At 32.9% G+C, this 26,548-nt stretch overlaps 1 protein-coding gene and 1 non-coding gene across 4 annotated transcripts in view; one reads left to right on the top strand and one right to left on the bottom strand.

Annotated features, from left to right (window-relative positions):
* The window catches only part of Cop1 (COP1 E3 ubiquitin ligase), a 187,859-nt gene that overhangs the window by 112,360 nt on the left and 48,951 nt on the right, over positions 1-26,548 (bottom strand). For all 3 annotated transcript variants that reach the window (XM_047520152.1, XM_047520153.1, XM_047520154.1), the window contains 3 exons: positions 24,170-24,229; positions 22,593-22,669; positions 10,902-10,959 (listed from right to left, as the gene is read on the bottom strand). In XM_047520152.1, coding sequence (XP_047376108.1) covers positions 10,902-10,959; positions 22,593-22,669; positions 24,170-24,229 — 195 coding nt within the window. The remainder of the gene's footprint in view (positions 1-10,901; positions 10,960-22,592; positions 22,670-24,169; positions 24,230-26,548) is intronic.
* On the top strand, positions 13,409-13,484 carry Trnat-ugu (transfer RNA threonine (anticodon UGU)). Its single transcript has one exon. It is a non-coding gene; the product is annotated as a tRNA-Thr (tRNA).

Here is a 26,548-nt window from a genome sequence, read left to right as displayed (position 1 = left end):
ACTTCACATAACAAAATGAAATTAAAGGATCTCTAACCCTGCGCAAAACAACTCACTGTGGATTAAAGACTTAAGCACTAGAACAGAGACCCTGCGACTACTAGTAGAAAAAGTAGGTTGGCCTAAGACCTGACCTTCTTAACAAGACCACTAAAGCGCAAGAAGTTAAATCAAGAATCAATAAATAGGATGGACTCAAACTAAAAAGCTTCTTCTCAGCAAAAGAAACAATCAATAATGTGAGAGACAGCCTACAGTTTGGGAAAATAATCTTTACCACATGCACCTCAGCTGAAGCATTAATCTCTAGGATATATAAAGAACTCAAAAAACTTATACCAAAAAAACAAATAACCCAATCAGTAAGTGGGCTAAGGAACTGAACAGACTTCACAGAAGATATACAATCAATCAATAAATATATGAAAAAATGTTCAACATCTCTAGCAATTAGAGAAATGCAAATCAAAACTACTCTAATATTTCATCTCCAATCAGAATGGCAACTATCAGGAATAAAAGCAACAATAAATGTTGGTGAGGATGTGAGAAAAAAGAACACTCATACATTGCTGGTAGGGATGTGAATTGGCGAAACCATTATGGAAAGTACTATGGAGATTCCTCAGAAAACTTGGAATGGAACCACCATTCCATTGGTGGAGTGGGACCCAGTTATTCCACTCCTCGGTTTATACCCAAAGGACTTAAAATCAGCATACTACAGTGACACAGCCACATCAATGTTTATAGCAGCTCAATTCACAAGAGTTAAACTATGGAACCAACCTAGACACCCTTCAACAGGTGAATGGATAAAGAAAATGTGATATACATGATGGAATATTACTCAGCTTTAAAGAAGAATGAAATTCTGGCATTTGCTGGTAAATGGATGGAGTTAGAGAATATCATGTTAAGTGAAATAAGCCAAACCCAAAAAAACCAAAGGCTGAATGTTTTCTCTGATATGTGGAAGCTAATTCACAATGAGGGGGGGGGGAAGGGAAGAATAGAGTTACTTTATATTAAGTAGACAGGAGTGAAAGGAGGGGAAGGGGTCTGGGGTAAGGAATGATAGTAGAATGAAACACATTATTACCTCCTGTACATGCATGACTGATGTGTTCCTGCCATATGTATAATCAGAAAAATAAGAGATTACGCTGTATGTATGATCTATCAAAATGTACATGATGTACATGCATTCTACTGCCATGTACAACTAATTAGAACAAAATTTAAAAATTAAAATAAAAAATACTTCATTAAAAAATCATATATACATAAATACAATTTATAAGTCAGTTTCACTAAAGAATGCCCTTAATAAGGGCATAAAAATGAACTGTATTAATTGTAAATTAGTTGGCTTAAATCTGTATCCTTGCATATATACACCTGTCCCAACCAACTTGAGTTAATTTTGCACAATTCATCTAAAATGTAGAATTTTAGAGGTTTAGAACTATACCTATCTTCCCATTCCTTGCATTCTTTGTGCTGTAACTGTTACATATATTACATCTACATAAATTGTACATGCAGAATCAAAAAAAGACACTAAAGCAATGACAACAGAAAAATTTAACATCCTTCTCAGAAAATAAAAGCACTAAATAGAAGATCTGTACGAACTACCCACTACTTTGACCTAACACACACACACATACACATACTAGTAAACCCAACGACTATAAAACAAACATTATTTTCAAATGTATACAGTGTATTCACAAAAACTACACAGGGAATTAAAATGACTTGATGAACCTAATAAGACTGAAATAATAAAAAGTATCTTTCAGACCACAGTTCACTTTTTTAAAAACCCAAATATTTGGAAATCACAAGATACATTTCTAAATTATGCAGCATGGGTCAAAGCTAAAATAAATAATATAGCAAATTAGAAAATATTTTAAATTCAAGGATAATAAAAAACAGTACACCAAAATTCATAGGATACAACTAGATCAGTGCTTAAATAGGAAAATTATAGCTTTAAATGCTTATAAGACAAGAGCTAAAGCCAGGGATGGTGCCACATACCCATAATCTCAGCTATTCAGAAGCCTTAAAAAAATAAAATCTACCAAATCTGTCACAAATTAAAAAAATTAGAATGTGAATATTCCTCTAATAAAGAAAAATTCATTCATTTCATAATGCTTCCCCACAAAGAAAACACTAGGTCCACACAGATTCACTCAGTAATTCTATCAAATATTCAAGGAAAAAACAACACTTTATCTTGTACAGACTCTTTCAGAAAAAGAAAACACTTCCCAATTTGCTTTTTGTCCTCTGCTCTAGTTTGAATATAAGGTTAGTGCCCCCATGGTCCACTGTGATGAAAGGTGTGGCTAGACTGTGCTGCTGGGAGTAGCAGAACCTTGGGAGGTGGGAACTGGTGAAGTGAAGTAGTTCCCAGGTGACCCCTGCAGTTCTTCCCAGAGGATTACTAGAAAAGGAGCAAGACTGGCCCTACCCTTCCTGTCACTTTCTCTCTGCTCCTATTTAAGCTTGCTTACAGATAAGCTCAAGCCATGATGTGCTGCCACTCTCTGCCCTCACTGTAGGGCAAATATATGGCTTTCCAAGGTTGTTAACATGTTATTACTGGGGAGATGTGAAAGGTACCTGGGGAATCTCTCCATATTGTTTCTTACAACTGCATGTAAATCTATAATTAACTCAAAAGAAATGTAATTTTTAAAACATTTTTAAAGTGAATTTTCAACTAATATTCAAAAATATTTAGGAATAAACACGAATAAGCAAACCTATACTGAATTCAATAATCATAAAGTAATCAATTTTCCTCATGATAATTTATAAGTTAAAGGCAGTTTCAATAAAAATACCAAGAGACTTCTTTATGAACCTGAATAAGGTAATACTAATGTTCATATGAAAATACAAATAGGAAGGAATACTCTGAAAAACACTGATAAGGTCAAGCTACGGGGTCAGAAGGGCACAGTCATATAAGACATTAAAACACACCATAAAGGGACAACCTAAAAATATAGTTTTCAAAAATGTGAACATAATGAAAGATTGAGAAACTATACCAGTTCAGAGGAAATAAAAAATACATGACAAATAAATGTAACTGAATTATGTCCTGGACCAGCAAATATTTTTTTTTTCTTTTTCTAGAAAGAACAGTAGTAAGAAAACTACTAAAATTTAAATTTCAAAAAACTTAAAATTCTCTCATATTTTATCAATACTAATTTCCTAATTTTGTTAATTGTACTGATTATATAAAAATTTAAAGCAAAATCAACAAGCAAATATAGAAATTCAAAAGCATAAAATACTGATATAAAATCTGTATGTTTTGATGTTTTCATACATAAATTTTTCAATTCAATTTTAACCATCAAATATTATTTTTAATGTCTGATTAAATGGCATGTTTAGCATGTCTCTTAATGTTATCCATCCTGTATTTGTAGGATAACTTCTATAACTGTTCTGTTTTGCTGTTTATTCCAGAATTGTTGCTTGTATAACTAATACTAGTATATAATCCTTTGTAGTACTTAAAATCATCCTTATAATTCCTATATGCACAATTACCAAATCAAATGTTTCCAGCATTTGCCAAAGGTATATACTACCCAGTGTCTTCCTAGAAGAATATCAACTCATTGCTCCTACCACCCCACCCATCTTCCTATATACACATACCATGCACTCGCATGCAAACATACACTTACGCTGTGAGAGAATACTCACAGGTCACATAACGATATTTTGGCCAACAACAGATGACATAAACAACAGTGGTCCCATAAGATCAAAATGGAGCAGAAAAATTTCTATTGCCTAGAAACATCTTAAAGACCATAGCCATCATAATATCACAGTGCAACATATTACTCACACGCTTGTGATAATGCTAGTGCAAGCAAACCTACTGCACTGCCAGCTGCACAAAAATGTACCACATTCAATTATGTATAGTACACAATATTTGATAATGAAAGTAATTTACTATGTTCCTGGTTTATGTATTCACTATGCTAACTTTTTACAGTCATTTTAGAAGGTACTCCTACTTATTAAAATTAAAAAGACGAGGAAGGTTACTGTAAAACTGTATGGCAATCGTAGCATCTCATGTTTAGCGAGCATGTCTCTTAACTGCATCTGGGGCCAAGGGGAATGACTATGAAGTACACTCTGACATCCACATGGAGATGAAATCACCTAAGGATACACGTTTTCAGAAGAAATCCTGGTCTTTAAGTGATACATGATTATGTTTCCCATTCTGAAACATCCATTTGATTTCAGTCACAACTATTAGGTGACTTCTTTGGTACCTTCTATTACTTCATATTTTGCTGGTATTATTTGGGAAATTGAGTATTATTTCATATGAGAGCTGAACATTTTCATCTCTTTAACCTTGTCCTTCCCCATGGTTTTTACCTTGTTTGGCACTTTCAGTAAAAGAATGAAATAAGTTTTCTATAATTCAGAGCAATTAAGCCACTTATCTACCGTTCCCAATTTGGGTTTAAATTTTGTTTGTAGCCCTTTATTATAGCTATTCTGCTTTTTTTTCTTTCTTTCTTTTTTTTTTTTTTTATTATTGTATACAAATGGAATACATGTTGTTTCTCTATTTGTACATGGAGTCAAGGCATACCATTTGTGTAATCATACATTTACATAGGGCAATGATGTTTGATTATATTTTTCCCTTCTCCCCCACCCCTCACACCCCTCTTTTCCCTCTATACAGTCCTTCTTTCCTTCATTCTTACCGCTCTCCTTATCCCTAACCCTAAACCTAACCCTAAACCTAATGCTAACCCCTCCCACCCCCCATTATATGTCCTCATCCTCTTATCAGCGAGATCATTCGTCCTTTAGTTTTTTGAGATTGGCTTATCTCACTTAGCATGATATTCTCCAATTTCATCCATTTGCCTGCAAATGCCATAATTTTATCATCCTTTATTGCGGAGTAATGTTCCATTGTATATATATGCCACAGTTTATCCATTCATCAATTGAAGGGCATCTAGGTTGGTTCCACAATCTGGCTATGGTGAATTGAGCAGCAATGAACATTGATGTGGCTGTATCTCTGTAGTATGCTGATTTTAAGTCCTTTGGGTATAGGCCAAGGAGTGGGATAGCTGGGTCAAATGGTGTTTCCATTCCAAGCTTTCTGAGGAATCTCCATACTGCTTTCCAGAGTGGCTGCACTAATTTGCAACCCCACCAGCAATGTATGAGTGTTCCTTTTTCACCACATCCTCACCAACACCTATTGTTGCTTGTGTTCTTGATAACCACCATTCTAATTGGGGTGAGATGAAATCTTAGGGTAGTTTTGATTTGCAATTCCCTTATTACTAGGGATGTTGAACATTTTTTCATATATCTGTTGATTACTTGTACATCTTCTTCTGTGAAGTATCTGTTCATTTCCTTAGCCCATTTGTTGATTGGATTATTTGTATTCTTGGTGTAGAGTTTTTTGAGTTCTTTATAGATTCTGGAAATTAGCGCTCTATCTGAAGTATGGTTGGCAAAGATATTCTCCCACTCTGTAGGCTCTCTCTTCACATTGCTAATAGTTTCCTTTGCTGAGAGAAAGCTTTTTAGTTTGAATCTATCCCAGTTGTTGATTCTTGCTTTTATTTCTTGTGCTATGGGAGTCCTGTTAAGGAAGTCTGATCCTAAGCCAACAAGTTGAAGATTTGGACCTACTTTTTCTTCTATAAGATGCAGGGTCTCTGGTCTGATTCCGAGGGCTATTCTGCTTTTAAATCCTATAATTTGATTGTTAATAATTTTGCTGATCCGGACTCTTTCAGTTAAGTGATAAAACAAGAAGTCAAACTTCTGTCAAAAGGTTTTCCAGCTGTCACACACCATATATTTCTTTCCCTGCACTACAGCATGAGCACCTTACCATGGACTAAAACTATTAACTACATTTTGCAGATTTTTAGTTTTGATTTTGCTTCTTTTGGCACTGCAGTCTTTAAGTACATTTTAATAGTTGACTGGATAAATACTGTCATCAAAATAACCTCTGAATATTCATTCAACCAAAGAACTTGAAAGTCAGTTGGTCATATCTCTGCACTCTTAAAAAATTACTGTTGGGATCCTTATACTGGAAACAAATCAAATTAATTAACACTCATGATTATTAGTCTATCCAAATTGTCCTACAATTGGCTTAATTTTAATATTTTATATTTTTTTAAAATTACACAGTTCATTAACACTTCTATTTTTATTAGTATGCATCTGCACTTTAATCTATTTTGCATTGCAACAGCTAATTTCAATTTATGTTGCATTTCTGTGGTTTTATTAAATTTGTTTTCTATATTTACCATCTCATGATAGTGTAGTCTCTTGAGGTGAATGCCTACATCATTTATTTTCATTCTTACCTAAAACAAAAGCATTTAATGCTATAAAGTTATGGTATAATTCTGATTATAGTTCATAAATTTTGATGTGTAATGTTTTCTCACTAGCATTGTTTTTTGAATTTTTTATCTATAACTGGAATGAGTCTTTGACACAAAGGTATTCCAAGAAGTCTTTACTCTCTTCCAAATTATCTGTTGATCTGTTTCTATTTGTTGTTTTATTATCTGATATTCTAATTCATAGAATACAAATGATACAATTTATCCAACTTTTAGAACCAATCCATTTTTCTAAATGTTCTAAGGAGTAAATAATGTGGATCCTTTGATGAAAAATAAAAAGTTGAGACAAGTACTTTTCAAAACTAACTATAGTTTGTTTTACTCAAAAAAAAAAAAAAAAAAAAAAAGACCTCAGAATGGCCTAAGAAAGCTACAACGTAATCTCTGTTTATGTTTTTTACTATATCTTCTACTTTTCTCTCCTTTGTTCACTCCTCTTCAGACATAATGAACTTCTGGACTACATTAGGCTTGGTCCCACCTTAGGGCTTATTTACTTGTTATCCTTCTGCCTAAAACTTCTCCCCAAAGATAATTAGATGGCTTGCTCCTCACTTCTCTCTCTCTCTCTTTTCATTCTTAGTGTCTTTCCAACTAGCTTAGAAATTCAGTTGCATCAGGGATTTTTATATCTTCTGTTTCTGTTCCTTGGTGTATCCTCAGAACCTACAACAGAGCCTCATAAATACCAGGCACTTGAAAAAAAATCTAATCATTGAATAAATTAATATTTAAAAGTACAGAAAGGTCATAATACCTAGTTTAAAAATCTAACCTTCCTCCTCTTACTACTTATACTACTTCAGTTAACCTCCTTCAATTCTGGGTGCTCTAGTTTCCTTCTTGGTAAAATTAAAAATATAATGCTTATACGGGTAGTTCTGAAAATTAAGGTATATTAACACACATGAAGTATCTATAAAAGTAACTGTAAAATAAATGCTACCAAATTCTTTTCTAACGATTTTCCCTACAAATTCCAATTCTTTAAAACATGACACATGGTACAGTCAGCCTCCCATATTAGCAAATTCTATATCTGCATTTACAAAATATTCTGAAAAAAGGGGCATCTGTACCCAACATATATATACTTCTTTCTTGTCAGTATTCCCTAAACAATACATTGTAACAACTATTTATACAACAGTTATGCTGAATTAGGTATTTAAGTTAACCTAAAGATGATTTCAACTATACAGGAGGTTGTACATAGGTTATATCAAACACTACCCATTTTATGTAAGACACTTGAGCATTTACAGATTTTGTTACTGCAGGGGCAGGGGTGCTCCCCTCTGAAATGAAGCCCCTACCAAATACTGATAGATAACTGTACTACTCCTACTGTGGGGAAATATATCTTTTATAAATGTGAAAAATTATATCTTTCTTTTGTATTTTATTCTTAAGTTCTATTTTGGTCAACACAGTTTTGATTTTATTATGTTCTTCAGCTTATATCTGCCAAACTTATCCTCAACTATTCCTCTGTTTCAATTCTTTTAATATCCGTTGGTTTTAACTCATACAGAGCTGCTAGACACAAAAGGTAAGACCCACAGTTAAATGTGTCACATCAATTTCATTCCAAAGAAATGCTAACAGGACTTACTCCTCAGCAACTACCCTGTTCTTTACCAGATGCTAAGATTGGATTCTCCTAGGGCATGTGACTATACAATCCCTAAGACTGCATTTACTCTGCATACAGCACTCATAGATTAGGCAGCTCTTCCTTAAGGTTTTTTTGTTTTATCTTGTTTTGTTTTCTCTTTTTGGATGCTGGGAATCGAACCCAGGGCCTTGGGCTTGCAAGGCAAGCACTCTACCGACTGAGCTATCTCCCCAGCCCCTCTTTTTGTTTTTTAAATCAATAGGGATAGATATATATCAATGGGTTTCTTGTGGATGAAAATTAGAAAAATATTAACACACTGCCTCAGTGTACTGTCTCGAACCAGAAGTGTTACTTACCATATATGAGTAAATGCAGTTATACAATATGTTAATATTCTGTAAAACACTACAGTGCTCTTTTCACTTACTACAAAGTTATGCCCTGATAAAGCATAAAATGAAAATATTTTAAGTAAAAATGCTTTGAGTACATCTACCCACTGAACATCAGCACCACAGTATACTGCAAAGTATTGGTGTTTACCCTTCTGATGGCTTAACTAGCTGGGAGCTACAGCTGCTGGTCAGCATCACAGGAAAGAGTTGTACAGCATATGGCTAGCTAAGAAAAAGTCTAAATTCAAACTTTGAAGCCTGGTTTCTACTGTACGCATACTGCTATCACACCATCGTGAAGTTAAAAAACACAAAGTTCAACCATCCTATATTCTTAATGTTTGTCTTTTTCCTCCAGATTCAACTTTTACTTTTTGCTTGGTCATGGAATTTGCGGGCAGTTCCTAAACAATGTTATATAAACAGTAACAGTGAAAATCTTTTCTTATTGCTCTGTCTACAGTTTTCCAATGCTTCCTAGTCCAAGATCAAGACGAACCCTCTCACAGTTGAACAAGTTTGATTTACTGCTCACTACAAAAAAGACAACACATTATGGTTAAGTAAGAGTTGTCTCAATAAGAGGGCATTGGAAACAACTTATAGAATTCAGGCACGCACTATATAATCTGGAGAAGTGTTCAAGGAAATGAGGCTTTGCTCTAGACTGCATACTGCCATGTGGGGTTAACTCTATGATTATCACAATGTCTCAATTAGAAGGACAGAAGACAACAGTGAGGCTAAGATTGTAACTGGTAAAGAGGTAGCAATCACTCATGCTACTCAGGATTGGGGTGTGTTTGGTACTTTTTGTAGTTTGTAGTGACCTTACTTTTTGATATGCCTAAATGAGTTTATGGAGTAATCTTTTCATTCCACTTCATCAAAGTCACAGAATTACTGAGTCTGATGTTGATGTTCTGTGAAATTATGTTCAAAAGGAGAACATAAAGGCCTGGCTATGAATGCCGAATTGGTTTCCAGATTCAGGGACTGCTTTTTCTCTCTTAAATTCTTATAGTATATTTAATTTTAAGGTTTTAAAATTTCTCCTGAAATATTCCATTATGTCTTATAAAAATTCATAAATCTGATGTTTTAATGGTTGGAAAGAGATACAAATCAATCTATGAATTTACTGCAAACAAACTGACCAAATGCAAGCAGGCACATAAAGGCAATACAGGAAATACAGAACAGTCACAAAAATAATAAAAGTAATATAGGTAGGCACGAAAAATGATAAAAAGTAATAGAAGTGATCATCAAAGTTTAGGGAAAGAAAAAAAGATAGGTGACCAAAAGAACTTCTTTTCACATTAGAAAAACTGAAATATTTTATCACATAAAGTGAATATACAAATGAATGTTAATTAAAAACATTTCATATTGTTTTCCTGTCACCAAAAAGAATATTAGGATAAATCATTAAATATGAATAAGATTTAGGGATTAGATAATAGTACTGTATCAATGCTAACTTCTCAAAGTTTAAAATTGTACAGTACTGCATTCGTAAGACAATATTCTTTTTTTAAGGAAATATACACTGAAGTATTTAAGAATAAAGGAATAGAAAGATGCCTGTGCCTTACCCAAATAATCCAGAGAAAAAAAATTACATGCACATCTCCATAAAAGAGGGACTGAATAAGAATGATAAAACAAATGTGACAAAATGTTACTGTCTGGACAATCTATGTGAAGGATATAAAGGAATTATTCTTATATTCTTGTTACCTTTCTCTAAATCTGAAATTTTCAACATAAAAAATATAAAAAACATGTCAGAACTCAAAATATAAGATTTGACAAATATCAGCATATCCAAGTCAAAGGTGAAGAAAGCAAAAGTCAATCATAATTAATTCAAAGAGATGAGCTAAGTGTCTACTTTGCTCAAGCCTGTAGTCTAAATATAAAAATCTTAATGTTTCAATATGATGCTGCGGGGCTGGGATATAGATCAGTTGGTAGAGTGCTTGCCTTGCAAGCACAAGGCCCTGGGTTCAATACTCAGCACCGCAAAAAAAAAAAAAAAAAAAAAAAAAGAGTGCTCTCAATATGATGCTGAATAATTAATTAATAGATTATAAATTCCATATCCCTAAGACGAACAATAACTTTCTCCTGAAGTGTTTTCTTGCTCTAACGGTCTGATATTATCATAAGTTAAAAATAATTTTATTTTAAGAAACTCTTTATCATTGACAATAACTAAATAGCTGATTCTACCATTATACATCAGAGCTATCCAAGTCCACTGAAAGCCAAAGATCTGTATTTGAAATGCACATTTTTATGATAGGACATTTCAGTAAACTAATCCATGATATTACAACTTGGGTGATTATACTCACAGTACCTCTAAAACATACTATTAAATATATAATTTACCTGAGAACTGCCACTGAAACCTGGAGGTTGGCTGTATTCTGTAGAATCAATAATACTACTGCAAAATGAAGAAAGAAAAATGCAATTTCAGTATTTACATTATTTTGGCAACAGAAAAAGCAGATCCAAAATTCATCATACATAAACCCAATATTTCTAATTTCTAAGCAAAGAAAACATTTACTGCCAATCATTTAAACAGACATCAAAAAATAAACCCATAAACGTAAAATCAGCATATAATTAAGCAATTTACCCCTTTTACCCACTATCTCAAACATACACACCAAAAATGTCAATCAAAAATAATCACATGAAAGGTATCTATACAGATTTATTTGTCTCTATTTCATTATCAGATAGGTTAATAAGTTGTTCGGAACCTTAAGGAAAAGAGGATTTGTATGATATTGGGAAAAGAGAACAAGCATGCAATCAAAAGATATGTTTAACAGACCCCGTTATCCATTAAAAAGATGTACGTTCATGGACAATTACCTTACAATCACTCATTTTCCTCATCACAAAATGAGATGAGTGGAAACTAGCTATTACAGTTTTGTTTCCAGCCCCAAAATGTTATGATAAAGTCTGACAGGAGAGAAAACTATCTAAGAAGTGGAGTAAATGTAAACTAGCAAAACTCCTTTATAACCCAAAACTTATATACTAGTTCCCTCTGTCCTGGTCAAGCATAGTTTGTTTCTACATCAGTTCTTTTTATTTGGTTATACTGTCTGTACATTTTCCTGAAAATCTACCCTAAAAAACCTCTAGAAGTCCAGACTATCTTTTTCTTCCTCAAGCTTAGCATTTCAAACTTATCATTTAATCATTCCCATCTCCCTCCCATCTCTATATAAAAATGAACTGGTCTATAACAACTATCAACAATTAAAAATTATCTAACATATATATAACCATGATAAACTGACATTTAAATTTTTTATTTCTTCTTTCTTATTTCTACAATAAACATTTATTTTTCTTGTCTACCCTAACAATATTTAACCAATCAGGGATATTAATTTAAAAGGCTCTACACAAATGTACAAAATCATTAATTACTTTAGTACAGAAATAAGGTGTAACTTGAGAAGCATTTTTGAGGAGTGCAGAGTTTCAATGTTACCCCTTTGTAGCTAATAAGCTGACTCTGAGTAAGTTACTAATCTTATTTCACCATCAGTTCCTCATTTATTCATTCACTCATTTATTTTCAGTACTAAGGATGGAACTCAAGGCCTATATTTTGAGACAGTCTTCCTAACTTCCTCAGCTGCTCTAAAATTCCCAATTCTCCTGCCTCAGCCTCCTGAGTAGCATATAACACCATGCCAACCTCTTCCACCTAATAACAAATGTCAGAAAAATACAATATTTAAAAGTGATAATTATGTAAATCTCTCAGAACAATGCTAAAATGATAAACATTTGATAAAGTTTAGCTTATATTTTCAACAAAAAGTCAGTAACAAAACCTCACAATTCCAAAAATACGATAAGTCATATAAAACAGTCCTCACAATGCCTTTTTTTTTAAGCAGCATATGTTACTATATAAGTCTTAATTCATTGTGTTCTTAACTATACCTAGAATAAAATTCAACTATCCAAGAAAGAGCCTTTACAATATCAATAATTTATGCACACTTGTATTGGATTTCTTTTCAAGAAACAGAATCAATGGCAGCCCTGGGTTCAATCCTTGGTACTGAAGGAAAAAAAAAAAAAAAAGAAGAAGAAGAAATACAGACAATGAACCTTGCCTGTAGAATTATGTACTCATGACAAAATCAAATGTTATTTTTGATCTAACCCATACAGGGCCTATCAGGAATACAAATGAGAAAAGGAAAGTACTAAGAAATCTCTTTTCCTTTTTCAAATGAAACCCAATTCCCTAGGATTTGTGGAACACTGATGAAATTATGTAGGTACATTATTTAGAGGCTAACAGAAAAAGTGATAGCTACAAATTTTTTTTCTGGCTTTGTGAGTCAGAATTCTTTGAGTACAAGCCTGAGCAATGTTACTGATCTATCAGCGTGCACAGGGAAATAACACATTCCAAATATGTTTTTAAAAACTACCAACTTGTTGGGAATATTTAAAATACAGGCCTTAAATATTTACAACAACATCAAACTATGAGTGACCATGCCATATTCCTAGATATTTTATGTTCTCTAATTGAATAGTGGAAAAATCCTAAATTAACCCACCCATTTCATAGAAATATTTTAGGGAGAAAAATGAAAAGCAGCAACCTATAAATATGAGACAGAATCGTTAATTGCTTTAAGTAAACATCAATAAAGTTATAAAAGCTATAAAATTTAGTGAGAACATCAGAAGTTGCAAGGGGAAAACACTTTCAGCACGTTAAAACTGATGAGGAAAATGAGACAAAAAATAAGATGAATATATTAAGGTATGATAAAGTAAGAAAATAAGATAATTCCTAATATTCTCAATTGTGAGGATGAAAAGTTTATCTAGGGGCTGGGGAGATAGCTCAGTCGGTAGAGTGCTTGCCTTGTAAGCACGAGGCCCTGGGTTCGATCCCCAGCACCCCCCCCAAAAAAAAAAACAAAGAGAGAAAGTTTATCTAAAAGCATAAATGAAAACACTGCAGCTGATAACCAAATTTCGTGTGGTTTCAATTTTGTAGATACCTCCAGAGATACTAAAAATCTGTTTTCATGTTCATTTCCTCCTTCTTTATTCCACATACCCTTTAACATTTAACACAAAGTCAAACAAATTATCTAAAATCACTGTGACTAATCTGTCAACTATTAACAATAACAGCAGCAGTTCTTGCTATGTGCCAGACATTATTCTCATTTCTTCAAATATATTATCGCAATTTATCAACCAACTCAAGTACTATTATCCTTTCCAAACTAAAGTGCACAGAAATTAATAAACCTGATGAAGGTCAAACTGGCAAGAAGTTGTGGAAATAAAATTCAAACCCTAATTCCATATATATTTTATTTAATTCCAGAATCCTTATACTAAAATTCCCAGAGTGACTTATGTTTTCCTTGTTGACAATTCAAATATTTATTTATCATCTTCTCAACTCTGGAATGATTTCCACAATCCACTCATCCACCAAGGCTTTACAGGCTTTAGAGTAAGGGATGCCTGCATTAGAAAATCAGTGATAGGGTTGGGGAGGTAGCTCAGCTGGTAGAGTGCTCGCCTCGCAAGCACAAGGTCCTGAGTTCGATCCCCAGTACCACAAAAAAAAAAAAAGAAAAGAAAATCAGTTATATCACTATGTAGTGGGCAAATTATTTCATCTCCTTGAGTTTTTCGAGCTATAAAGATAATAAAACCTAATCACAGGATTTGTTATGAGCATTATATGAAATAATACATGTAAATCACAGAACAATGCATACACAGCTACAATATTACCCCTACTATTGCAACTTTGTCAATGGAGTTCTCTTCTAGAACAGTATCTCTAGGACAGACTTCCTGATTTTGATGCAAGATCACGTGTTAGAACTGCAGAAAAGAATTTTCCCCAGCAACCTCCTGTCCTCTTTTAATTAGTTCATGGTTAGTAAGAGTTGTAGTTACATAATGCATAAGAGAACTATGAAAGCTAATATTTATACTGCCTTTCAAAATGTCTGTTATTCCATAAACATCCTGCAGTTAAAAATGAAAAACAAAAGGGCAACTATTTTAAAGTTCTCTTGCAAGAAATTTTCCTTAGGGAGAAATTTAGTACTGAAAAATATAAAAAGCAAATAAATGGTAATTTTCTGAAAGATGGAATTGCTGAGTTGATTGCTTTTCTGCCTTTTTAAGTAAACAATTTTGCTTGGTAGAAGTTCAAAAGCAAAAAAAAAAAAAAAAAACAAATAAACTCAAAGGAATAAGACTAACAAGAATGATTTGCCTCCAACAAAACCAGTGAAGTTTCAGTTTGTTACACAAAACGCTGTATTTAACTCATTTATATACTATTATTACCTCCCAATGAGTTGGAATAGATTATAATTTATTTGCAATTCATAGAGAAATTTTTAATTAGCAGATGATATAGTTGCGACAGCTTTTAGAATTATTAAAAAAATCCATTATCTGAAACCTCAGAAAAAGGTATTAAAAGTAAAGAAGTTATAGGAAGTATTCCGAAACAATAAGAAAAGAGTCAAAGGTTGAGGGATTAGGAGAATGGGGGAAATATGATGGGACTCGGGTAGCGAAGAGACAGTACCACAATTGCAGAAATGGAAAATGGTGAGAGCAGGTGCAATTTTATGTTTGTATACAGTTGTCTTTACATCTAAACCAATTTTACCATGTATAGATTTGGTTTCCCTAGCTGTTCCCATTCCTAACATCTCAGGATTAAGATATATCTATAATCATCAAAGGTCTGAAGAGTTTCCTATAACTCTAACCCGAAAGGGTAAAAAATCAAAGAACAAGACCTGATCACAGTATATGAGTGGAATCCTACACCAAATGCTTGGTAAATATATAATTTGGTTGCTTTTAACTTCCAGAAATTTGAGTTAAAGACATTATGAAAGAATGAATATGTAAATTAACACAAAAAAAAGAAATAGAACTCTTTATCTCATTCTTTACAAATGATGAAATATACTTGGATATTTATAAAACTTTATTGTTGAATATATGAGGTTTTATAAAAAGGAAAATAAGCATGTCTAATTTAGAGACTTATTTAAAAATAGGTCAATAATACAGACATAATCATAACCAACTAAACCAATGTTTCCACACTTTTTAAAGTATTATCTATACCACCCCACCACCAGGCCTGCATTTAAATCTTTAGGATCTATCTCAATATTTGGTAATAGGGTTCAAAAATCTGCATTTCCAAAAGAGGTCTAGCTTGACACTAACAGAAACAAATTTGGCCTCTTTAGGACCTCATTTTCCAGAATTTAAATGAACTATTAATATCTTCCTAAAGCAGTGACAATTACAGTTTACAACACGAACCCAAAGGGGTTCTTCAAAAAATTCTGACATGCTTACAAATCAAACAAAATCAATGATGTTTTAGAATTACATGCATTTTGATGGAATTTAAGTGCTCATACTCAAAAAGTCTACGCATACCACATTTGAAACAGAATATTCTATTAACCAACCAATTTTCCATCCTAAGACTATGTGTGTAATCATGGAGTAGAATTCTAGCGTCTTCCATATTCACAACTATATCCTGGTGCCTAACAGTGTTTTATATATACTTGGTATACACCAAATACTGGCTGACTACAAATAAGTTCTTAAAATATTCTAAATAAAAAAATTATACTGTTTCAAGAAAAAGTTTTCATAACTTGTTATTTTTCTATAACCTATTAATTTTACTGAGAAATTATAGATAATGCAAAGAATACCCTCTCTATTATTACCTGGAAAATTTGTTTTCTGTGTTGTGTATTTTGTTCTGTTTTGTTACAGTTTGTTTAAAATTCAATGTCTTCCAACACCTATTACATTAGGTTTATTTAACTCCTCAGCAAGATAAAAGGTCAGAGTAAGGCAGAGTAATATAAAACACAACAATCAACTGGTTTTAGTACTATTCCAACATCACAGGTACACTGCATTAAAATAGTGTAAAACACAATTGATGTTCAAAAGTCCCCAAGGCAAGTATAGTTGAGGTATCTTTAAATATGCAATCATCTATCTCTAACCTTGGAGATCTGGGGAAAAAATACCAGCTCACATACAGAGAATTTCTGGTATTGTTACAATCTTCCTTTCTTAGACAAGGAAAATAAAGGTTATATTAAAATATGCTTAGGGTTATACAGCAAGATCTACTTAAAATGCACAATAAATTAGTGACAAATTTTTAAGAATTTAGAGTTAGATTTTATCATAAAAACATTTTGGTTTCTATGTTCTTAAAAAATTATCTTTCCAAGTGAAATAAAGCAGTTAAACCAATAATAATTGCCAAAAAGTACCAAGTATATATTATGCACTACAGATAAAAAGGAGTCATAAATACCACTATCGGTCATGGGTGATAATCCAGTAGAACAGCCAACATGCACAAAAGAGATGATGGCTCACTTTTCATCCAAAGGACCAAAAAGTCATCCCTATCTCCCCACCCTCACAAGGAGTACAAGTCTTCTAACGTCTGGAGGCAAGTATGACTGAACACAGCCATGTGGGTAAGCTAAAGAGGGATTCTTCCACCTAGTGCAGAAGCCATTATGCACTTATTCAGCTTCTTGAATTCCATTAATTTACAGAAATTAAAAATATACAAATTCACAAGAATTTTGGTTATTCTTCCACATATACATATTTAATACTTGTTAAATATTCCTACAATACATAAAGTGACTCTCTGCTTTTCCCTTGTGTTATCCCTATAATTTGTTTCATCTGGACCTTTGCCAAAATGATAGAAATACAAATGAAAAGTAAGTACCAAAATGTTTGACAGAATAGTTAAATAAAACTTAATTACATAAAAGTCTCACCTATATACTTTTGTTATAAATCTCACTCTTCTTCTATCATAGAAACCTTTACAAAGCAATTCAGAACTTCAACTGATACATCTTTCCCCCAAAAAAGGAAATAAATTGATGATCAATAGCAAATTTCTATCAGTAAAATCATTTTTAAATTTTTTTTTAGTTGTAGATGAACATAATACATTTTGTTTATTTATTTTTATGTGGTGCTGAGGCTCGAACCCAGTGCTTCACACATGCCAGACAAGCGCTCTACCACTGAGTCACAACCCCAGCCCCAGTAAAAGCATTTTTTTAAAATGAGAGATTACAGATAAGAAAGTCTTTACTACTTGTATTTGTATTGCATTTATTTACTATTTTTATCTTATGAAAACAAGAAAAAAATTACTTCCAGTGACTGTATGGATTATTCTAAAGCAAATCCTGCTAACCAGGTAAAAAAATTAAACTAATACATTATCTTCAAACCAAGTTGTTTGAAGTTCGGAAAACAGAGGTAAGAAACTAATAACGGACAATTCTGAAGTGTTTCCTTGGGTCAAAGACAAAGAATAAAGCAGTTACCAGTTTTTCCTAAAGACAGAAATCACATCAATGTAAAAAACACAGAAATTTACAAGCAAAAATACTGGTAATGTCTTTGAACAGGATTTAAGTTCTAAGGAAAAATATGTGAATGCTTCTCAGCCCTCTGTAGTTAAAGTTAATACAAGAACCAAGGCCAGATTTATATTATGCTTCTGGCTTTGCAGGTTTAGTAATAAGCTACTTAGCTCTTCTTCCTATTCACTTACACATATGGACTAAATAATATTCCAAGGGCCCGAAATCCACATTTATTAATCCAGGTTAAGTCCACACCATTTGTGTCTATTAAAAATTGAAAGATAATCACACCTAATCCTAGAATGTTTTAATTAAAATTTGCATTGTCATTATATTTGCCAAGAATAAAGTATGATAGGAAGTTTCACTTTATTATTTAAATGAGTTAAAAAATTTTACAAATGCCTAGAATATTAATCCTCTAGAAGAAAGGAAGGACATATATGGTTGTAATCACTCTCTCCAATAAAAGGCCAATTCTACTTGGCAACAGGTAAATTTAAGAGACCTGACTACTGGTCTCTAAATTACTCATTATATGACCACATATAACTGCATAGCAATAAAATGTAAACTATAGTTTATATGATTATGGAGACTATTTGTCAGAATCTAAAGCAGATTTTAAAGGTTCTGAGACAAAAAATCATTTTGGTTTCAATCAATTCTAAAATGGGAAATTTTTCAAGGATGGTTAAAACCAATTGAAACGGTTTTACCATGGAAATAATCATAAACTCACCCTCACTCCCACCCCAATGAAGCTTAGCTGACAGTTTTTTGAAAACAAGATAAAAGTTAATAGTTTATTTAAGTACACTAAAGGTCATGCTTCAATCAAAATGTTACAAACTAAGTGACATTCTAAGGTTAAGTACATATTTGTTCAAAAACATTTTAAATCCCTGTTATGTATAAAAGCTCGCATAACAATGTATAAGTAGCCAGGCATGGTGGCCCACGCTTATTGTAACCCCAGTGTCTTGGGAGGCTAAGACAAGAGGATCATGAGTTCAAAGCCAGACTCAGCAAAAGCGAGGTGCTAAACCACTCAGTGAGACCCTGTCTCTAAATAAAATACAAAATAGGGTTGAGGATGTGGCTTGGTGTTCAAGTGCCCCTGAGTTTAATCCATGGTACTCCCCCCACCTCTCAAAAAAAGTACAAGTATAAGAAAAGTCCAGTATTCACAAGAGCACTATAGAGTATGGGAAATATACACAAACTAACACACTTACTACTGAAACAGAACAAAATAAGCAGGGATTTTCTAAGTGGTTAATTCTATCCCCTATTCCCCTTTACCCCTTCCCTCATTTTTTAGATGACCTATAAAAAGAATAGAGAAGATTTCACTCTTGGTTGGATACCTGGAGGAAAAGGAGACCGAAGGAGGTAAAAACTACTCAGTAGATGAATCCATGCATTAAATGAATCCAGAAGAGGATTCTTGGTAACAGGAATAAATGGCATAAGCAAAAATACCCTGACTTTTTTTTCCCTTCTTTTTGTGGTACTGGGTTCAACCCAGGAGCACTGTACCACCAAGCTATATTCCCAGTCCTTTTTTTTTGAGACAGGGTCTCATTAAGTTGCTGAGACTGGTCTTGAACTTGCAATCCTCCTGTCTCAGACTCCCCAAGTGGCTGGGATTACAATCATGTGCCACCAAGTCTGGCTTACCCTGACATCTTACTTTAGAGTTATATTCAATTGCCTTTCTCCCTTCCATCCCTCTTGTGTTATCAGGGATTGAAACCAGGGGTTCTCTACTTCTGAACTACATCACCAGGTCTTTTACATTTTTGCAGCAGGGTTTGTAAAATTGACCAAGCTGGCCTCAAACTTGCAATTCTCCTGCCTCAGCCTCCCAAGTGGCTGGTATCATGGTGTGCACCACTGTGCCCAGCTACACTCAATTTTAAAGCACAAAATATTGCAAGATAGGGGTCAAATTATTATAGAAAGTATATGTTAAAAGATTTCAACCACCTCATATAATAAATAACTACTGAAAGATTTCAAGCAGGCAAACAAGTTCCTATTTCTGGCAATAATGTGTAAGAGGACAGGTGAAAAGATCACAGACAGACTCCATGTGAAATAGATCTAACAGCAGCAGGAAGAGCATAGACAGGATAAGACACTAGGCTACTCAAATTAGGGCAGTCCAGGATTTCCAATTATTTTTTTGTTTTTCAACTCATTTACATACATGGTTTAAACATAAATCCATAATTTATGTAAGGGATTCAAGGGGATGTAAGGGGTTCTCATTGTAGAAAAATGAATCTAGAAAAGGGCTTTTTAAAGTAATTCTGCTTAAAACAAAGGAGATCAAAACTTTAAAGAGAGGAATAAAAACATAAGCTACATAGTTATTTAAATAATGAAGCTAGTAAATATGAAAGAAAAAGTTAATAAAATTGCAACTACGTTCTTAAAAATGAAGAAAACAGTCTAACATTTTTTACAGCAATGAGTTCCTCTCTTAATCTTAAAGGTCATATTCACAAGAGTTTTTAAGGGTGGTAACATATTCTCAAGTGCCTATCTCAATCCCTGAGTGATATCTGAATCAACTGCTTAAATATTAAAAGACTCTTTTAAAGAAAATATTGTATGTTTTCCCTTCTTCAACTACTAACCAGTGTAACTATGCCAGAATTTCATCTGATAATAACTTGTTCAATAATTTTAGCAATTCTCTCAACATTTCACAGACCTTATGAAATTTTGTATATAATATCTGATACTTTATTTTACAATGCAACTACCTACCAATAAATATCCTAATCCAAACTATCATTTACCTTCTTCTGGACTTTTGCAGGGATTCCTATCTTTACTCCCTATTTCCAATGGCCCAGAACTGGGAAGGATACAGATAGTGTCTTCTCTGTTTTTCCACACAGGAACCCAAATAAACATTTTAAAATCTAAACCAGACCATGGACAACACTATCTAATGACTTTCCATCATATTTATACTTTCCTGCATGTGCTGGCTTACATGTCATGTCCTAAGATAAGTCCAACTGTCCAAACTGAAATAAAATCCACTTGCAAACCCCCAACAAGTCTACCTTTTCTTCCAAGTCTACATACAACTACCAGGTTACATATCTGTTTGTTTAGTGTTTCCTCAAACCTCTATAAGCACATCCCAAAAGGTAAGGTCCATAATATCGGGGCTTTGCCATCTAGATTCAACATCTAGAACAGTGTCCAATCCATTAGAGGCATTCCAGAAATACAGCAATTCAGTGAATACACTATATTGTCATATTATTTTCATAAAATCCAACAATTAGTAGCAAGTAAGAAATTGAGTAGCAAAGGCTTGAACACAATAGAGAAAAATAAACAAAGGAATATAACATTGGGAATGAATTACTAGTTTTAGACAATTTTTGCTCCACTGTATACTTATATAATATTCCGTTATCAAAGCTCCCACGTATCAGAAAGTGAATGCCAGACTGAAAGATGGCAATATTCCTATAGGCCTAGTTTTTCAAAATGTTTCAAAGAAAATACAACCTGGTGGAAAACTGGCTGAATTATACAGTTATGGTGACCATAAAATCAAATGAAACTCCCAAGGATTCTTCATACTATGGTTAATGGGAAAAATATACAACCTTTCAAGAATGCTCCTAAATTGAAACATTCCCTGCACCGCTTTCACCACATGCTGCACCAAACTCTACCCATAATAGTATTCCTGAACTGATAAGCGTTCTGAAGATTAAAGTAATCCACTGTACTAACATTAGATTTCCTGATAATCCACATGTTTTCCTAAAACAAATTTTCTGAAAAGTTTCCATTGGACCATTATTGTCCTAAATGAACTAGTGAATAATAAAGTGACTTACTTCATGTAAAATTGCTCTTGCTTTGAAAATTTCAAGTGTAAAAATTCAAAATTCAAAATTCAGAATTTAGTAGTACATATTTCATCAAATAGAATTTTAGAACTAGAAGAGATCATATTCATTCATTATATATGTATAAACACCTAAATTAAGCTAAGTATTATTCTAAAATCTAGGGAGACAGTCATGAGCAAAACAAATATAATTCCTGCTCTAACAGAGTATACAGAAGTGAAGACTTAATTAAATTATTAACAGGAAGTTATAAGGGAATACCAGGGAGATATCAATTAATGGATCTATCTACTGCCCTTATTTTCAATCTAGGGAAAATGATCATCTCAAAAATATTCAATGCTCAACAATTTCAAGGTTCTTAGCCCACATGTCCCCCCTAATACTACCTTTTCATGTTCAAAATTTAGATTCTGAATGTCATCTGACATTAATTCACAAGACATATAATACATTATTTTAAGAAACCTACCAAACTTTAAATCCTATTGTAAACTCAAAATATAATATTGTTCACTAATTATTCCTAAAATGAAAATCCAAAGCATTAAGAAAACAGATGGGCCATCCAAGTCTCATTTCTAAATCATGACCAAAAATAATTTCTTAGGGGTGTAGCTCTCTGCATTGAAAACTATCCCAAGGACTAGTATCACATGTGTACTTTGTACCTGTGTGATGGAGAAGGAGCTTCAAATTGAGGCACTGTGCTATCTTCACTGACAGGAGAATATAAGCCGCTCATTTCCTGAAAGTACAATTATTAGAATTAGACACTCCAAACAGAAAATGTATAAATTAAAAAAAAAAAAATGATACTGGGGAATAAACTGACCAAATTATATTGTTATACTACGTTCATATACAAATCCCACTATGATGTAAAATTATAATTTGTCAATAAAAAAAACTTTCGAAAAGAAGGGGAAAAAAGTCTCAGAGATATGACATCTTCCTTTTTATTCCTGGATTTTCATTGGTCTCTTTTTGTCTCAACACCCAAATTTCCCAAGGATTCCTCTCCACAGAGTACAAAAGTAAAAATAATCTGAAAATGAGGTCAGTCTTTTCTGTAGTACATATTATTAAAGAGCTTTGAATTCTCTAATAAACATTGTTCCTCCCTAATGAAGCCACCAATATGCAAACTTACATATTTGAAAGAAAACATGCAGCACACTATGTGAGCTGTGAACTAGCTAATCATTCATCCAGGTGATGACCTAGTGATACATATTAGGATAAATATGATGGCAAGGTAACTGAATCATCAGGTTCAAGGCTTTAAAGTACAAAAAAATCCAGGTTATGTAATTCTCTACTTTAAAAATATTCTCCACAAAAAGTAAGAAAAGGGGGTCGGGGATTTAGCTCAGTGGCAGAGCGCTTGCCTTGCACGCGAAAGGCCCTGAGTTTGGTCCTCGGCCCTGAAAAAAAAAGAAAAGAAAAAAAAAAAAAAGAAAAAAAAAAAAGTCTAAAAAAAAAGTAAGAAAAGTAATACTTTCTTGATTAAAATGTTAGCTCTGTTTAATAATGCATTAAATTCTAATCTTTGATCATTAAGCCAGGAAAAGGCCTCTTAATAATTATCACATAAATTATGTCTCAGAATCAGTTTGACAACCAGCCTCCTTTTCTATGTGCTGCATTTGATTAATGGAAAAACAGTATATTTGAAACTACCACTAAAAGGCATAATTGGGTAGAATTATTTCTGGCTAATTCAGGCTATGTCAAGCATATAGTCAAACAAGAAACAAGAATATAGCAAATTGAGAATGTCACATGAGATACTAGATATTCACTGAACATTGAATCATATCCTTTAATATGTTCTATACGTCAGCAAAAGAAAATTATAATGTGAATAATTTAAAATACACACTAAATTTAAATACAGCAAAGGCAAAAACTTTACATCATGACAGTCTACAAACTTTCCAAGAATCCTCCAACAGATTCTGTAAGTAAACTATATTTATTAAAAATTTTCCAGAATATTGGTAATGTTGTCTCATCTCTTTGATGAACTTAAACATCTAGTAATGCAGACAGTAGATATGTAAAAAAATTTTATTACTACATCAGTGGAAGAGTTAAGAATCATTTAATGGTAATAAGTAACATTTGCTACTTTCCTCATATTCAAGACCAATCCCATAAATTTAAAATGGCAATGTAAAGGAAAAGTGATAATTTCATAAAATTAAAAAACTTCCAGAGATCTGAAAAATTCTTAATGTCTTACTTCCACTCTTTTAATATCCTCTTCCAAAACACTTAGTTCCTTCTGGATCTGTTCCAGTTGCTGCAGATAAAAGAAAAAGAAAAAGGTCTAAGCCAAACCACACTTGTATCACCATGTTCACAAATTAACTGTAAATTTTGCAAATGATTTTTAGAAAACTGGGAACTGGTAGCAAATTAGAGGAATGAAGAGTTATCAAAAATAAATAAAAACCCACAGCTAAAAAGGTTCAATGTTAAAATGCAAATGGAGAGTTAGTTTTTAAGAAAACACTATGTTGTATTTCGTTAACCCAGTCCATCACATCATCTTATGTGAAATATAAATAAAACTTAAACAGCATATAATATATAACACCAGTAAGAAAACATTTATAATGATGTTAGTGAGTATTATTTAATAGAATGAAACACATACACTCTAGATTATGATTTCAACCTATTTTAATGCACCTGTGTCAATTTCATTGAAATATTCACAGAATTGAAAATCTGGGAACTAATGGGTTAATACAACAGGGACTGACATAACAATAATATGAAAAATGAACAATGATAATAAATGGCTTAAAAACACAAGATATGCATTCAAAGAAATTTCATATTACCTAATTTAATTATTGAAATTTAAAAATTCGACATGTCAATTTTTAGTCCTTTGAGAAAGTGGCAGAACTGGAAGTCAAATCAAGACAGCCAGGCATCTTGCTCCATACTTCAACGCTTCTAACAACTATGCTATAGTACCTCTTAAAAATAGTTCTGTTATTTTCTTTTTAATGACTGGTAAGTGTCAACAGGGTTTTCAAAATTTATTAGCATTAGGATCTTCTCTTTTGTGATAATACAGGCACAGCTGGTGACCTAACTGATAACATTATCAAATATTTACCAATTTTAGGTATTTTGTTAAGTACTGAAAATAACAGTATATAGGAGGTTGGAGGGTGAATAGCTAGATAACTGAAATTAGATATGAAATTGAAATTAAATCAAAGACTGAGTCTTAAAGGACTAACAGAATTTGTCCAGGTGGAAAACAGTGGATAAAGACAGAATAAAAAGCAAATAATAATACACGTGAAGGTTCTAAGGGTATGAGGAAGGGAAATAAGAAATCCAAAGCTATGGCAATGATTAAAATTGCCCAACATCAATCTGTATAATCAGAAAGGGAAAGAGTCGAGTCTGGATAGTAGGGGACAGCAATGTTAAAGAGATTAGCAAAGGAAGAAGCACTATTAACTGGAAGGGCAAGAAAGGAAAATGGAAGCCACAAAATCAATGGAAAAGACAGTAAATTATCAGAGAAATCAGGGGTTAAAAAAAAAAGTGATTAGCATTGCCAAGTGCTTTCCACTCAGCCATCTACTTTAATAAACTTTCATCTACCTTAAAATTTGTCATACAATACTAGTACCTTAACTAAAACATTCTTCCTTGAAGATACTACCTGTCTTAGAACTCTTTCAAATAAAAGTTGATCAACTGAGAAATTCCTTAATGAGCATGGTCACAGGACTAGGCGGGAATTCACAACTTCTACTCCGTTTCACTGTCATTTCCAACAATTAATTTTCCATCCTAACATGACGATACTCTTGTATAGTTCATATTTGGTAGTAAATCACTCTCTACCCATTCTAGCCATCCATAACTTTCCATTTTACCCAACCACCACTGAAGGCTTTTGGCTCATGACCATTAACAATCCCAGTGCTCCCAACCTCTCATTCTGCAAAGCACTCTCATGGTCATCTCCTTATCATTTTCATTTAATTACTCTGAAATGTTCTACTTCTAAAATCTTTATTTAAACAAATGCTTTATTGTAGGGACTCTTTAGTATGACAGTAATACTAGATGTAAAAAACACATCTAAAAACGGATGCAAGTAAACACCTGTAATGTCATCACTGACAACAAATGTCACTTATACATGAGTGACATCAAATTAATATGTAAGATAACTTTTGAACTTGAAATGCCAGAAAAAATTTCAGTGTGACCTGAAATCACAAAATATTCAACTCTGTCCTTTTCTCTGTAGATAATGTCCCATCTTCCTAGCGCCCCAAAGCTTTTGCTGTATAATACTCCTATTATTACATATAAATAAGGTGAACTACATAAAACTGTCAATATTCAAGATTTTTTTTTTAAATTCCAGGAATTGAACATGGGGGCACTTGGCTTTAAATTCACAATCTTCCTGCCTCAGCCTTCCAAACCACTAAGATTACAGGCATGCACCACCAGATCTGGATCAAACAATTTTTACTTTAAAAAAAAAAAAAAAAAACCATTTCATGATATTTACTTAAAATGAAACAATTAAGGTGTGAGTGATGCCCTGATGAATGTATTTGCATAATATTTA

Source organism: Sciurus carolinensis, chromosome 12, assembly GCF_902686445.1.
Source record: "Sciurus carolinensis chromosome 12, mSciCar1.2, whole genome shotgun sequence".
NCBI classification, from domain to species: Eukaryota; Metazoa; Chordata; class Mammalia; order Rodentia; family Sciuridae; genus Sciurus; species Sciurus carolinensis.
This window is presented reverse-complemented; position numbering and strand designations above follow the sequence as displayed.